This window comes from Colossoma macropomum, unplaced genomic scaffold (assembly GCF_904425465.1).
Source record: "Colossoma macropomum unplaced genomic scaffold, Colossoma_macropomum, whole genome shotgun sequence".
In the NCBI taxonomy this organism is placed as follows: Eukaryota; Metazoa; Chordata; class Actinopteri; order Characiformes; family Serrasalmidae; genus Colossoma; species Colossoma macropomum.
The window spans coordinates 28,518,043-28,534,425 of record NW_023494784.1 but is presented as its reverse complement, the minus strand read 5'-3'; the positions used below and the strand labels follow the sequence as shown (position 1 = coordinate 28,534,425).

At 39.9% G+C, this 16,383-nt stretch overlaps 1 protein-coding gene across 1 annotated transcript in view; it reads left to right on the top strand.

Annotated features, from left to right (window-relative positions):
- Positions 1–10,174: 10,174 nt before the first annotated feature.
- Positions 10,175–16,383, top strand: part of LOC118806029 (FERM, ARHGEF and pleckstrin domain-containing protein 1) — a 62,207-nt gene continuing 55,998 nt past the window's right edge. The window contains exons 1-2 of the mRNA XM_036567281.1: positions 10,175–10,659; positions 15,975–16,170. Coding sequence (XP_036423174.1) covers positions 16,000–16,170 — 171 coding nt within the window. The 5' untranslated portion in view covers positions 10,175–10,659; positions 15,975–15,999. The remainder of the gene's footprint in view (positions 10,660–15,974; positions 16,171–16,383) is intronic.

Here is a 16,383-nt window from a genome sequence, read left to right as displayed (position 1 = left end):
GTCAGGGAAGCGAGAGAGAGGGGTGGGCGGTTGGTGAAGGAATGAAGAGAAGAACAGAGCCGAGTCTTTCATCCTTCAGCCCAACATAGGCATGAGTGGGTGGTGTGGAGGCACCACAGCCAGTTTACACCCTGAGCTCCTCTCTCTCTCCCTCTCTCTCTCTCTCTCCCACTCGCTTTGACATACACACAACACACATTAGAAGAAACTGATTATCGTCTGATTATCTTACAGTCCTGAAAACAAAGGTACTAAAAAGGGGTTCTTTTGAGTGATGCCATAGAAGAACCACTTTTGGTTCCCTAAAGAACCTTTCAATGGATGCATCTTTGAAGGAATGACTTGGCAAATTTACACAATTTTCCACTTAGCTCAGATGTAAGATGTAGTCGATCAGCCAAAACATACCTGGTGTTCAGATTTCACTTCTTTATTTTGTTTTTTTAGTGTAGTTCTGTAGCTACAAGGCTAACAGTGTTAACAAACAGTACATCACCCAATCTAAATCTCCAGACTCAGGCCCATGTCCTCTGGTCTCACAGACCTACGTTCTGTCACGATCATTGAAGTGCTAAGCATTATCACATCGAATCTGTGAAGCCACATGACTGCAAGTGCTAATGAGAGAGCACTTAAGCTCAACTCACTCATATAGTTGATATTGACACCCAAATCTTCACATTAACAAACAAATTGTGTATTACTTACTTTGAAGACATTCTTCGTTTGTCCAAACTTTTTAAATTTTTCATCATATGCAATTCATTATGATGCTGGGTAATCTCACATAACAAGCAAAATCTTTTGAAGCCTGCATACTAAACTGTGCCTTTTTGGAAGTTTGCAGAAAGTCCATATTTTCCCACTTACAACCTAGATGAATAGCAGAACTAGATAGCCCTACAACCTTGTGGACTTCCTCAGTAACATTAAGTCTGTGTGTCTGCAAGTCCAGAGAAGATTAGATATTTAGACTGGGCAGAAGTCAATGGACATCCAGATCTTTTTCATAAATATATTCCTGAAACATCTCTCAAGCATCTCTCTCAGAATGTATCTAGGTCTTCATTAAAGCTGCACTGTGTAAGATATGCTTGTTGAAATTGAAAGAAGTAGGAGTAAGAAGAAAATATACATATTAAAATATGGTTTCTGTGCAATGCTGCAAGTCACCCTGAAAAGCCTGAAATAATTGTTTAAAGTTATGTAGTTTTGCAGAAATTAAATAATAATATAAAGCTATATATAATTTCAGACTACGTCAGACACAATAATGTCATATGCACAGGCTCAAATAAAAAGTCTGGCTTGATGTTTAGACCTCAAATGTAAAATCAATGTTATACTGATGAAGACAGAATAACAATAAAAGATAATTTGCTTACACCTCAGAAGACACGTCCTTCACCAAAGCTTCTTTGAACACTTTTTCAACAAGCTCTCAATCATCAGATTCATGAGTTCGGGGAAGGGGTGACATGTTCTTATGCACAGTGGCCCACATTTATCAAATTTCTTGGAGTAATAACACTGATCTAAAAAGCTTATGCTTTTTACCTAACACTGAATAAAATATGACTTGATCTCGGGTCAGTGCTCTTACTCCGAGATGCTTGATAAATGTGGGCCATTGTGTGCACTTACACATTTCCACCAGAGAGGTCTCCAAATCTCCAAATCTTATATAGTGCAGCTTCAAGGTCATGCAGAATGTGGGTTAGGACACAGTATGACTTACTAAAATTACAAAAATAAACTAGCTGAATGTTGTGGGCAGCCACTTAGATTAGTGTAAATCAGATGTGTGAGTGTGTAGGACCTTTTTGATGTTCAAAGAACCTCCATATAATCTGCTCCTATACCAAATGAAGTTTTTTTCCTAGAATCATACACCCAAGCACCCTTTAGGATTAGGATGTGGTAATGAGTGGTAACAAGTATGAGTGTACTCTGTTAACCATTCGAGGTGCCAGTATTCAAATACTGAAATCATTATTTGGGTACTTGCTGTGTTTCATCATGAGAAGATGCAGACAATATATAGAACAACAATTCAGTGAAATGACAATTTTAGTTTTTAACAGGACTGTGACAGTTTTGCTCATTTTATTATGGGTCACAAGGAAACAAGTGTGTGTGGATGTGGCCACATTGCAAAGGACTTATTGTTTAGAATATGACTGAGAAAGCAGAGATAGCGCAGCCTGGCAGAACTTTTTTGCTAACTAGGCTAACAAATGTACTGTTGGCACATCATCCACTGAGGAGAAAAGACCACTTGTAAGAAGAGAACGAGTCTCTATTAGCATCCGTCCCTATATACATGGTATCATGGTTAGCTTTGTTAGCTCATTAGCTCTACTCAAGAGGCAGCATCTGTTATCTATCCAACACCAAAACCTACCAATTTCCCTCAGCTATTTTTGAATAAATTCAAATGTATTCCACTGCCTGCTGCTAAATATTTGTGCAACACCAGTACTGTCATTTAAAAAGCTTCTTACTGTCATCTATAGTCTGTTTGTTTCTTTCACATTGGCATTCAAATATCAAAATTAGTTGAAATGCACATCCATATCTTAGGAACCTTTTTAAAAGTGTTATCTTGTGCTCATTTCTGGGGTCCACTTTTGCTGATAAGCATCTATGTTGTGCAGCTGCAACAAGCTCTGGTCGACACAAGCTAGTGAACAATTTCCATTTATTATAGTGCCTCTAAGGATTGTGTACTATGTTTAAAATGATCTTTGAAATGTAAGATGCTAATGACTGTAATGCTCACGTGATTTCGCAGATGTCACAGAGCACTTCATCTTTTGTGTGGATGCTGAGGCTCTTTATGAGTCTCTCATGTCATAACCTCTTATATTTTACAAACATTCTCAATCTCCAATCCAGGTTTGTTGTGACTATATTAACAGTACCATTTCAGATTTTCATCTCAAAGCAGGTCCATATCACCCTCACTGTTAATCACATAGCAGATCTAAAGTGGAAAAGACACGGACATGCTCAAAAAGAAAAGTAATTTGAGCTTGTCATCTCTGTGCTGTGAAAATAAGGTCAGGGCTAGAACGTAGTTTGGAAAACTGCTTGCCAAAAAAGTGAAAAGTCTCTGCTTTTGGTTCTCACTGAGTGAATCACCACTCTGCTGTCACTCAGGGAATTCCCAACTAAATCAGAACAGGTTAAAAAGTAATTCTTTCCAAATTTAGTATAAGTCAGTAGTTCAGGTGTAAATTCAGAGAGGTCTGATGCAAAAGTGTGCATTGCAGAGAAAACTACTGACTCTGATTTCCTTACAGTTGTGGTGATAGGAACCAGGGGTCATGATGTCAATAATGGTAAAATAGTGGTAAAACAAAACAAAAAACAAAGGTTTCTTTGTGTACTATCTAGCCTTACATACCACTCCTCCAAGAATGGCTTTTACAAAGTTATGTTTTAAGCCAAAATAACATTCAAAACTAGGGTAAAAGAGTATCCCAAACATCAGGCAATGTATTTGTAACTAGTTTATGTAATAGCTTTCTATGAGGTAGCTTTTAAATGTTTCCACCATTTCACCATAGTGAACAATTCTAACTTGTTTCTACAGAATGACACACATTCACACTTTGAATGTTTTTGTTTACATTTTTACTATTGAATAATGCAAAAAAAATGGTGAAATTCCTTTTTTTTTATTCAATTTTTTTTTTTTAATTCTCAAGAGATAATATCTCAAAAATGTCTTTAAATTTCCTACAAAAGGTTAGCATCATGCCAGCATCAGCTAGCATGATGGCTTTTGTTAATAAATAAAAAATTATATATCATAACTTAAAAAATAAATAAATAAATAAATAGTTGACAGGAAAGTAGCCATTTAAACAACAACTAGAGATTAAAATGGGTATCATGAAGCCTGGCCTGTTAGTCCTTCCATCTAGGTTTCTAGTTTTTTGCCTATGAATTTGAATGACCATAACAATTTCAGCCTTCAGCTATAGCACAAATCCAGTGTCCAGGTCGAGGCCACCTCTTTTGTTGTTCTAAAATCAGAGTGTACCTTCAACCTGCTTGGAAACCAATTTCATTTCAATTTGTGGGAAGTGGAGCTGACTGCAGTGTGCCTGCAATCATCACTTTTGCACACTTCAGTGAACTCTGCTCAGGTGCTGGCCTTCACACTGTCACTCAAACCAAAACGGTTTCCTGCTAGGAAAGTTCCCCAATGCCAGTTTCCATTACTTTCCTATTATGATTCTGAAGTGAGTTGTTTCCAGACGTCATTGTGAAACTGCCAGTGACAATACTCAAGAGCTGTCACAAACCATCTGGTTCTGCTGAATCTCCTCCAATACTTTGGGTTTTGTTTTCCTCTATTTGGTTCAGCTGGCGTCAAATTTCATTCATATAACGGTATATTCATATAGGTTACAGCCTGCATTGCAGAGTGGAGAGAAATGAGCTAGTCAAATGAGATTGCATCTGACTGTCCTGGCCTCTCTGCCTGGATACGCATTCTTCACATGATTTTTGGTGGCCTCTGCTGTGAAGCTTTGGGTAGTGAAGCTGCTTCTTAACAATGGCTCCCACTAGAGGACACAAAGCCTGCATCGGAAAGGAACTGTACAGGAGGGCCTTTAAAGGGAGCACATAATGGAAAAATGTCATGGAAAAATTGTTTTCCAAACCTTTTGAAATAAAACTGTTTGATATAGTATGCACTGTTCAAAATGTACCATTCACTTCCCTGTCAATACCATCATTATGGAAACTAAGCTGCAGGAACAGCTCATTTTGAATAGTTTTTGTGAGGTCAAGAGTCTTATGCAGTTTTGCTCTACCTCTTCATGTTGATGCTATCCATAATTGTCCTAAACTTTAAGCTTTCCCGTGATTTGAAGCTGGTTTTTGGTTTCCAGTTAGAGTGTTCTGAACAAGTGAAATAGTGGACGTGTTTTTTTCCTTAATGAAAATGGCCAAAAAGTGGTTGCTTAGCATGAAAAAACATTTTAAAAAGCTGTGAGCTCGTTTTCACAGTGCCCCATTCCTCGATGTGTACAGAGTGGGTAGATAACATGAAATAGTGGGCTGAGGCTATTGATATAATAGCTATAATAATTGATGTAATAGCTATATAATAATATAGATAGCTATACTGATATAATGAACTACTTAATCTTTTCTTAAAGCGTAGAGGGTGAAGAGCTAGGGAACTACAAAAGCACAGAGGCACACAATTACCAGTAACAAAATATTAAAGGTTTTGTGTAGCAAACACAACTTTTTTTTTAAAGCTATTGGGAGAATCAAGTCAGGGAGTCAGCCAAGGTAAACGTCAGGGTGCTAATGCTGAGGGATAGTGGAGTGGTGGGTTGCTCATGCATTGCAGGGTTGGATAAGTCCTTCAGCAATGCAGTAGCTGTCTTTTGGAAGGTATTAGACATAAGCTCAGATATATCCTATTTGCTATGTATCCTATTTTTATGAGCAAACATATATCCTCTTTGGAGGATATTTCAGTTTGAAAGCTACATGCCAGTTTCCTTTCCTTCTTCTTTGGCATGGAATGGAACGCAGAGGGCAGAGGGCATGGACAATGTTTACGAATCTGCTAGTGTTTGAAGCATACACCTTCCCAGAACAATTAGATTTTTTGAGTTGTTTGGGCACCAGACAACAGAACACATCAAGCCCAAACTCCACCCAAGTTCTCTGGTTAGAACTACTGGAATTCTAGTGTCTCTGGAAGCAGAAAACAGGCCAATGAAAACAGTGAGGCATCATGGCAGCCACCACTGGGTCTTCAGGAAAACTGTGGAAAAAGTGTATTTCAGCCCAGACTGTGTTTTGATTAGGCACAATACAGGACAGCCAGTCAGAACAGGGATCATTTACAGTTATTTGTATTGAGGATGCAGTATGACAAAAATAAAGAGAAAGATTAGAAAATAGTTGTGTGAAAATTCATTACATATTGGTAGATAAAACCACACAAAGCACCCTGTACCTCAGGTCCTTTAAAGGATAGATGCAAGTGAACTTTCATTTTTTGCTGCTGCAACAATAGATACAACTCTATACTTCACAAATAAAAAGCAAAGGAATCTTTACACTATAAGGATATTTACAAGTATTGCAAGTAGTGGGGGGTCTACTGGGAGCAGTGCTGGTTATACAGTCTAACAGCAGCAGGTAGGAAGGACCTGCGATAGCGCTCATTCCCACACTTGGGATGAAGCAGCCTGTCACTGAATAGCTGATTGGGTTCTGTTAGAGTCTTGTGCATGGGGAAGGAGCTGTTCTCCAGCATGGATGCAAGCTTAGCTAACATCCTCCTGTCCACAGTTAAGATGATGCTGCCCCAGCTGACCACTCAAATAAGACATCATGCATCCAACAGTAAAAAATCCTGAATGTTTTACAGTATCTATTTTAATGGCCAAACGTAAATAGTCTGTCATTAACTCATACTACAATGACTGAAACATTCTTCTCTCTTGCTGTCTTGCTGAAGTGGTTGTACCTGACCTCTACAAGGCTTAAGTTCACATCAGGGCAAATCTGCATGCACTGTGCTTGGAGGATGAAGTTGCGATACTAAGGCACTGTCTCTATGGTAACCCACTGGCCTTGACGGAGACTGAATGGAGTACAATAGTAAGATGAGCCTCATCAGAATGGAACACGATGAAATGTATAATAACTGCACCTTCATTCATACTGCACATGTGAGGAGTATCCAAGAGCTTCATAAAAAGTTACTAAAATGTGAAAGGGAAAAAACCCAAGACCACTGACATGCTACATTATTTAGACACTAAAAAAGCTTTCAGACATTAAAAGCCTGCACAAACAGATGTGTCAGGAAGCTGCTTAAAACTGTTAGCGTTACTATCAGACCTAACTGAGTACGGCAGAGAATTTGACAGAAGTAGTACTGCTGTAGACATCATTTTCCAATTTAATAGAAGTCCTATCTGGAAATAAAAACTCAGATTCTTACAATATATGATTGCTACTGTTTGTGCTTGAGCTCTTGCAAAAAAAAGTTAGCTTGTCTCCTCATTAAGCTTTACTGCACTCAATACAAAAGGAATGAAGGAGGATCTTGCCACAAATTTATGGAAGGGACTGAGAGTGAAGGCACTGAAGCAAAGGCCTTCTAATCAAAGTCTCACTGTGTAATAAGTATAAGTTAAGAAAAGCACTGAGAGCAGAAAGCAAGAGCTTTAAAAAGACTATATGAAGCATCTGTGCAATATACTGTCAGTACATACACTACCAGTCACACATTTGGCCACACATAACTGAATATATTCATAATGTTAAAGACACTCTGATCTAAAGGTTTTTGCTTAAACAGAAATGAAATGACAAATACAGAGAATGAAACTGATGCTTGTGTAAAATTTAAAATACAGCTTCCATTCTTTTCAAGAAACTTGCTTTCAATTTTGCAGCAATATTTTTCCACACATCCAAAGTTCATCAAAGTTGCATTTTATGTTTCTCACAATCCAAGTAACACCAAACACATTCAGTGATGTTGAGGTCTGGACTCTGGGGTGGTCATCCTTTGGTCTGAAAACACCAGTAGCTTCTTTGTTTGAGTTGAAAACCTTCTTTTTTCCTTTTCTCAGTAACGGCTTCTTGACAGCTCCACATCCTTTCAAACCCATAGTATTGAGTCATCTTCTCACAGTGGAACAATGGACAGAAGTGCCCGTGAAACAGAGCTTGCTTCTCCCCTCTCTCAAAGATGAAAGCTTTAAGTACTGTTTATCTGATGATGACCGTATTAGCAGGTTACCTTTTTATCATTTTGTCAACTCCAGTTTTGGAAACTCCTGCTTTTTCACTTACTTTCCTTTGACTTTCCCTTTCGTTATGCAAGTACATTATACCTAATCTCCTCAGAAATATCTCCTGAAAAATGAATGACTTGTACATAATGGCCATTTAGAGGTTAAATAAATTAAGGGTTGTCTCTAACTTTTGCACAGCACTGTAAATTCAGCAACAACAAAGTCTCAGCATATGTGCATATTTTAGTCCTGTAGGACAATCATCTCAGGTGGCCCTGATGAAGCTGCTTGAAAGAATGGCAAGAGTGTCTAGAGCTGCATCAAATCAAAATAAGGACTGATTTCTAAAAAATGTTTTCATCATTTTTGTTACTGCTTAATTCCATGTGTTGTTTAATTAACCCTTGTATGAGTAGATGTGTCCAAACTTTTGACTAGTAGTGTAATTCACAGTTAATTTTGAGGAATTTTGGTACAGTACATGAACATAACTAACACTGCTATAGAATTTAAAAAAATCCCTTACGAAATGCAAACAGATACCTCGGTGCCGTGTACTCCCGTACAAACTCCATATGAGGATGTTAATGCCCCACATAGACAAGCCACTTTCAGGCCTAGAGAAAGGTGCTATATGGACATACACTGATACATAAAGAGGAAGGGTGTGGTCAGAGGGAGCGCCTGGGTCAGTGGCTTATTCAATTCACCTGTTCTTTGTTTCTTCCTTTCCTGTTTAGTTCCTTTTTTCTCTCAGAGATACTAAGCCTATGTTCCAAATGTTCCAACCCCAGAATTATACAACAAGCCTTTTCAAAAGATGAAACACTAAATGCAATTTCTCTGGTCTCCTAAGTAAGGTAAAATAAAGTACACTCGTTTTTATCATTCTGTTTCTAAATGGTTTGGGCAGAGATTACTTTTCTGGATATTTATATGCGGTTCTGCTCTTTGAACTACAGAATGCCATTCACTATTCAGAGACGTGGAATCTTCACAGAAGAATCTTTTTCATCGATCATCAGTATATTTTTGTAATTGTCAAAATGTTAAAGGGATCAAATGTACTTTGTAGAGATAATATAATATGATGAATTTACAGTTAACCTCCATTACACTTACTGTCAGACAGCTTATGACAAGGAACATAAACTCTTCTCTTAAGCCATGCCTACTCACTCAACAGAAACGCATTTTATTGAGTAAATGTGAGCTGCAGTTCTGTACACAGAAACACCTTGTTGATAAGAGAGGTCAACGGAGATTGGTCAGCCTGGTTCGAGCTGACAGAAAGGCTACGGAAGCTCAGATAACCATTCTGTATTGTGGTGAACTGAAAAGCATCTCAGCATGTACATGTTGAACCTTGAGGCATGTGGGCCAACAGCAGAATGAGACAACCTGCCTAGTGCCAACAGTCCAGGCCAGTGGAGGCGGTGTGTGGGGAATGTTGTCTTGACACACTTTGGGCTCATTAATACCAATCATCGCTTGAATGACACAGCGTATTTGAGTATTGTTGCTGACCATGTACATCCCTTCATGGCCACAATTTACCCATCTTTTAATGGCTATGTCTAGCCTGATAATGCAACACGTCACGAAGCAAAATTTGCCTTAAACTGGTTTAATGAACATGACAACGAGTTCAGTGGTCTTCAGTGGCCTTCCCAGTCACTGGATCTGAATCCAGTAGAACACCTTTGGGATGTGGCAGAACGGGAGATTTGCTGCATGAATGTGCACCTAAAAAATCTGCAAGACAACATGGACCACAGTCTCAAAGGAATGTTTCCAAGATTTAGTGGAATCCATGCCATTAAGAACTAAGGGTGTTTCGAGAGCAAAGGGAGGCCCTACAAAGGGAGCCTAGAAGCTGCCAGCATTTTGCTGCTTTTCGGTGTGGTAGATGTGAAGCTCCACATTTCAGTAGCATCCCTGGTGCTCTGAATAAATAATGTGTGTATTTTCAGTCCATTAACTTTGGCTTCAGTATTTTAATAGCAATAAGCTTCAATACTTATTATACAATAACAAATATTTTTATGGAAGAGGTTGAATGTTTTTATCCTACAAACATTTGAGTAAATTACTGAGTGAGTGAGTGAGTGCATCTGAATAGCTGAATAAAACTTCCATTCCTGGTTGCTTTCATTGATTCTGCCTGATCTGTTAGGCACTTGGCTCCACATGCTAGTCAGCTCTGCCTACATTAGATGATGAAATCAGCTACAGACTAGGCAAAACCAAGGGAAGCAGACAGGAAAGGAAGTTTCTTGTAAGTAGTTAGATACAACCAATGAGTGAGGGAATGAGTGAGTGAGTGGGTGAGTAAATGAGGAAGTGAAAGTATGAGCGAATGACTAATTGGCTGAGGGAATGAATGAGTTAGTTGGTGAGCGAGTGGGTAAATGAATGAGTGAGACTGTGGAATAGTGAGTGAGTGAGACAGTAAGCAGTAAATAATTGAAAGAGCGAGTAAGTCAGTGACAGAGAGAGAGCAGGTTAGTTAGTTCGCTATTAAGTGAGGATCGTGGGGTTCTTCTCTGAGTCGTTAGGTGGCAGTATCTGTACACTGAGCTGCGCTGTAAAGTAGTTGCAATGCCGGCTCCAGTGGCTGGAGGCACTCTGAGTGCTTTATTGTTCGGTGACCAAGCCAACTGTGGATCTCTCCAACGTAATCCGTCTCCACGGGCAGCCGGCCGACATGGCGACCGCCAAGACGCTTCTCTCCGGAACAGTCAGTGTGTGAGCGGGTTTGGGTCGGGCAGTGTTCGAGATCAGCCCCCGGACACGGGTGTGTTTCATCCAGAGCTGCTTTAGGGGGAAATATCATACGTGGACGCCGTGTTTTGTAATCAGGGTAAGTAACTGTGCCATTCCTTATCTTGCACGGTGACGGCATTGTAGGCTGTATCTGTAACTTGTTTGAGAGAGATTAGTGGTAAACCTAGTGAGGGGACACTTGAACTGACTGGCATTCAAGTCGAAATCGCTTTGACATTGTGTGTGGAGATAACATATCCACAGCCAGTCAGTCACTGTATCATTTATGTTTGTCTCCTTACCTGGGCAGGTTAGCTAGCTAGCTAGCCAGCCAGCTAGAGCATTGCGATGGATTCCTCCCGAAGGCGGACATTTGGAGTAGCCTAGCCGGTGGCATTTGGTCTAATGTCATTACTTTCGACGTCCTGAGACTCGCTAGGAAGTCCTCCGTGCCTGTGTGGTTAAATACAGGTCAGGGGATGAGTCGGTGTGTCTGAACGCCTGGACATTTTTTGTGGCGGAATAAGCCAATTCCAAGTGTTGGTGGTGAAAATTTTTGGTCTGTCGTAATGCTACGAACTCGCAGGGGCCAACAAATATTCACAAAGAAGAGGGTGTCGTATTATTGTAGTTCTTTGCAACCTAATCTGAATAACAGTTATGATTTTAACATTTTTTTTGTTTTTTCATTATTCATACCTAACTTGCTTATAGACAGGCACAGAAAACATTAAGTTAGCTAACGGACAAGTTTAGCTGTGTTAATAATAACCGAGATATATTTTAAAGCATTTATTCAGGCACATATGCTGCGCTGCCTTTGGGGTCGGAATGGCTGTAACCGTTGGATACATCCGTCATTATCATGGACTATCTCAAAATCTCTGTAGACACTGAATCGTTTGAATTGTTTTTTCCTTCTTCTCTCTGCTATTGTAAGTGGTCAGAGTCAGAGATAAGCTCAGTGGCTCTGGTTTCACTGGAGCCCAGTTAATAATTTAATGCGAGTGTTTCCCGTGGCCGTTTCCTGCAGTAGCCGTACTCAGTGGAGCTGTGGAGCTGGCAGCTGCTCACCTCCTCCCTCTCCAAACAGATTTAGCCTTTATTACCGTATTACATGTTAGAGACACTGGAAGCTACAGTGGTACAACATCTGCAGTTACATCTGTAAACCGCCACGTCGTCCTGTGGTTTTGGTCTTGGCTTATAGAAGAACTCGAGTTAGGGCCGTTTTGTTTTGTCTTGTTTGGACACACCAGCTAAGAGAATCCAGCTGCAAAGAATACAGTACATTCGACTTAGATTATCTTTATACTGTTTTTGCTACTAGTCAGTTGGATCAGATAGCTGTTGTGCCACACCCAGCACCCAAACGTGTGCTCAATTCATCAGTGTGTGTGAGGGGGTTAGGGTGTGGGAGAGGTGAACTGATCATATACAGGGAGAGGGAGGTTTAACTCGGTCTACTTGTGTAGAGCAAGAACAGAAGGTCCACTGTTCCAATACAATCTCCAATATATTTCTCTCTCTCTCTCTCTCTCTCTCTCTCTCTCTCTCTCTCTCTCTCTCTCTCTCTCTCTCATTCTTATGTGGAATTTTCTCTGTAAACAACTTCAAAGCCAGCTGGGACAGTGGTGGGGTCACGGTTTTTCCGGCCGTTAGAAGCCACTCCTGCGTTAAACGTGGGGCTTGAAGCAATAAGCTTATTCTCCAATGTTTCCGCTTGTGTACATATCTATAGTGATGATGGGAAACTGTGTTACTGTGCACAAATGAGCAGAGATAGAGGAAAAAGGGGGTTGAAATTCTACGTTTTGTTATTTGATTTATGAGCTTGAGGGCAGGACAGGCCGTGACACAAAAACCCAAGCTTACTTTCCAGTTTTTTCACTTTTAAGGCTGGCAGTAAGTTGTTTAATTTGGAAGGTGTCCAATTCTAAGCCAAACACTGCAGAGTTTTAATAAGGGGCCAATTTTTTTCCCTTGTCTGAAAGCAAAACCAGAAGTTCAGAATAGTGAAGAAACAGTAGCATCTGCAGAATATCAGATTATTATTATTATTTTTTTTTTTTGTGGTTGTTGATTCATGGTGTTGATAAAGGCGTTCTGTAAATGTCATATAATTGATAGACCCTTGTTCAGTACAGCGACATTAGATATTTGACATCTCAAGTCAGTTTCATTCTCGCAAAGAGGGTATATAGGAGAATTACAGAGTGGTTCACTTTCATTCTGATGTTTAGGAATGAATGCTCTGTGTTTGTGTGTGAGTGCATAGGCAGGCATTGCTTGTTTGCATGTAACTGACCAGGTGGAGATGATCATTAATTGTTGTTCTAATATGTTTAGGTTGTTAATTTACTATTCACCACCCGGGCTCTAAATTGAATATTCATAGACATGCACTGAATATTAATGATGATTAATGAGGCTTAACAGAGGACACTGTGAAAAAAAACTTGTAATGTGGTGGTTGATCGCCAAGAGGCTGATCTAACGTCTGAGCCAATTGTGTGCTGGCTTGACATTGTCTAAGGGTCATTATGTGTCATCTTTTGTTATTACTTGACTGCAGGTAACATATGGTGCTTTATAGACAGGTCTTAGAAAATATGACCTGTATACTGAAGACTAAAGTATTCTTTGGAAAGCCTGAGAGTGCACAAGACTGAAATTGTGTTTTCTTTACTAAATAGGAGTTCTGTCTCATCACTCATGCTGCACCACCAACCTACATGGCTCTCAAAAGGTCAGCAACTGTGATCTCATCAGAAATGCACAGTGACTCAGCATGATACTATAAGAATTCTCTTCTATTGATGGTGACAACAACATGTACAAGAAAGAGCAGAGCTCATTTTATCGTAACCTTGGGGTTGTCCTATAAATTTTCCCATATATTATTCCATCTATTATCCCATCTCTTACTATAGAGATTAAATGTCTGTGTGTATATATATATATATATATATATATATATATATATATATATACACACATACATACACTCACCTACTGGTTTTTATTTGACCTTAATCAGGCCAGAGACTGTAAAGACATCACATGACACAATGTTAATTTATGCTCATTTACATACTGTAATTTTTTCTGCAGTTTTTTGCACCGTCGTTCTCTACAGTCACTGATAGAAGTCATTAATATTAATGCTAGCTACCTAGCAACTATCTAATCTATGGCAGTAGTGTAGGAATGAAGCATCGGCATCAAACGAAGCAAACACATCAAAGCACTGTATTTGAATTCACGAAAAAGCATTTGAGTCTAATAAATGAGTTTTGAGATCCATTATGTGATATACATTCTCTGGCTCATTCCTTGATGAATTTTCATCTTTTGCACTTTGTTGATAGCTTTTTCCTCAAGACCTTTAGGCCAATTTCTGATGCCTTAAATATATGGAGGGGCGGGGGTCCTTTAGAACAGTGTTTCCCAACCCTGGTCCTGGAGGTAAACTTCCCTGCAAATTTTAATGTCCTTCCTGCTTTCACCACACCTGATCCAACTAATTAGCTCATTAACAACCCCTCAGTGAGTTGAAGAGGGTGTGTTAAAGCAGGGAAAACATTAAAATGTGCAGGGTAGTGTGTCTCCAGGACCAGGGTTGGGAAACACTTCCTTAGAAGGCACAGCATACCCACCTAAGCAGACACTATGGGCTCCAGGTCACAATTGTATGCTCCTTTTCTCTCCCTCAATGCCTTTCTCTCTCTTTCTCTTCTCTTGCCCCCTTCTTTGGCTCTGATGCCCCCCCCCGGCTGGCTGAGGCCTTGTGCTGACATCACTGTTCTGGAATGTGTGATAAACAGAGTGGAACAGAACTCAGAGAGAGAGAGAGAGAGAAAGAGAGAGAATAGAGAAAGGAGGAGTTTAACTGCTCTCAGGGACTTTCAGAGAGCCCAGGGGTTAGCACTGCTACCAAACTCTTTTCTGTGCTCATGTGTGCACGCACCCACATGCACAAAGACTTACCTCTATGGAAACCCTTGAGGTCATTCCTTGTTGTTAGTAGGGGTATTGAATTTCAGCAAAATGGAACAAGGGCAGCCTTATTTTCCCACCTCTTCAAGGTCTCATCAAGAGTGTCACATGAAAATATGTGAGACCTTTTGGGAAATCAATGTTTGAAGGCCACTCTGTTGTCATTTGTCTTGTGTAAATCTTTGTGTGGTTTGTAAAAAGTGTTGATAGTAATTTGAGACCGCACATAAGATGGTGGCTTATTTAATGCCTGTCCCTTAGAGCTACATTAGTGTGAAAGGTAACTCTTCATTCTTTTCCTGGTTTTCCTCTGGACTCTACTCTTCACAGGTTTGATGAAGTTAGTTGAGTTCAAGTGGACTTCATGAAGCACCCCAGAATTCAGCTAATCAAACAGTTTTATATTATTAACTAACTTAAATCCATTTAAATCTGAGATGTTAGCATTTTTTGGGAGATGGGAGAATTTGGAGCCAGTGTAGTGGGGCTTTATGATTAGATATGATAAAAATGATGAGTGCTGATATTCTAACGTGTTGCATAATTTCATCAATATATTTATAAATTCTGTGACTTAGTGCTTTAATGACTTCAGTAGCCTATATGGTCATAGTTTCAGCACCCACTAAAAATTATGATCCTGTATGAACTGCTAGAACACTCAAATAGCACTCGGTACAAACACATGGGATGGGTCTGTGCAATCCTACTGCATGCAGCAAAGATTCCAATTATGTGCAAGCTTTTTTGATTACCTATGAATGGCATGGGCCATAAATTTTGTGGATATTTGGTATGGCTGGAAAGTATTTGCTACACAGTTGATTGTCTGTAATACATCACAGCACTTCCAGAGCATCCATGAAGAACGTTTGGTAGGTTGGTTGGTTTGTGTGCTATGGACATTTCTGTTTTGTTTAAGAGCCTATTTGCATATTGTGGGCTTTAGTGATATCTGAATGCAGTAATGACTAATATTGTGCAGCTGTAATGAAGACTGGAAGTGTTGTTTGTAGGCTGGAATAACTTTATTGTGATGTAGTGGGCGCAATATTAAATTGTGCCTTCATTTTGGCCTTTTACTGACTAATTGCACAGACCAAAATTGCTGTTTCAATTAATATCCAATTCATTGTGCAACTCTACAATCTTGCTTCAGTCCATTGCTTCATGAGAAGCCTCTGTTCATTCTAGCATTCATACAAGTTCACTGATGGCCCTCATTCACACATTATGATTTAATTATGGAGCAGGAGGTTCAGTGTCCTCACTCTCTCTCACACTGCTGTAGAGTGCTGGCCTGCTGTGAGATGTACTGCACACATTCTGTGGCTCTTTCTCAGGAAGTTTTCTCAGGACTGTACTGCCAAGTCTGAGTGCGTGACACCTGTGTGTGTTGTGTTCATCCTCTAGGCCTGTGGAGACAGTGAGGAAGACAATGGTGGAGCAGGAGCCGACGTCTACAGCGGGGCAGAGGCTGGGTGCCCCGGACACGCTGGGCATTAGCACGCTAGAACCAGGCCACAAACCACCTACAATGCCCTCCGGCCGGCATGTAGCCATCAGAGTCCGCATGCTGGACGACTCGGAGGAGATATTTGACATCTCTGTGAGTTTTACTCTTTATCTACGACTGCTGTCTGTTTAATGAAGTAAAAACCTGAAGGAACAATTGACAAAAATGCTGCCTTGGGAACAATGCCAAACCCCACACATTTTATCCCCTTGTTGTGATGTCAGAGCTTATCAGCACCAAATCTTTCATCTGTTTAAGCCACCTTTAGGCCAAATGAGTTTCAGTAAGTCATTTTAACAGTAGATA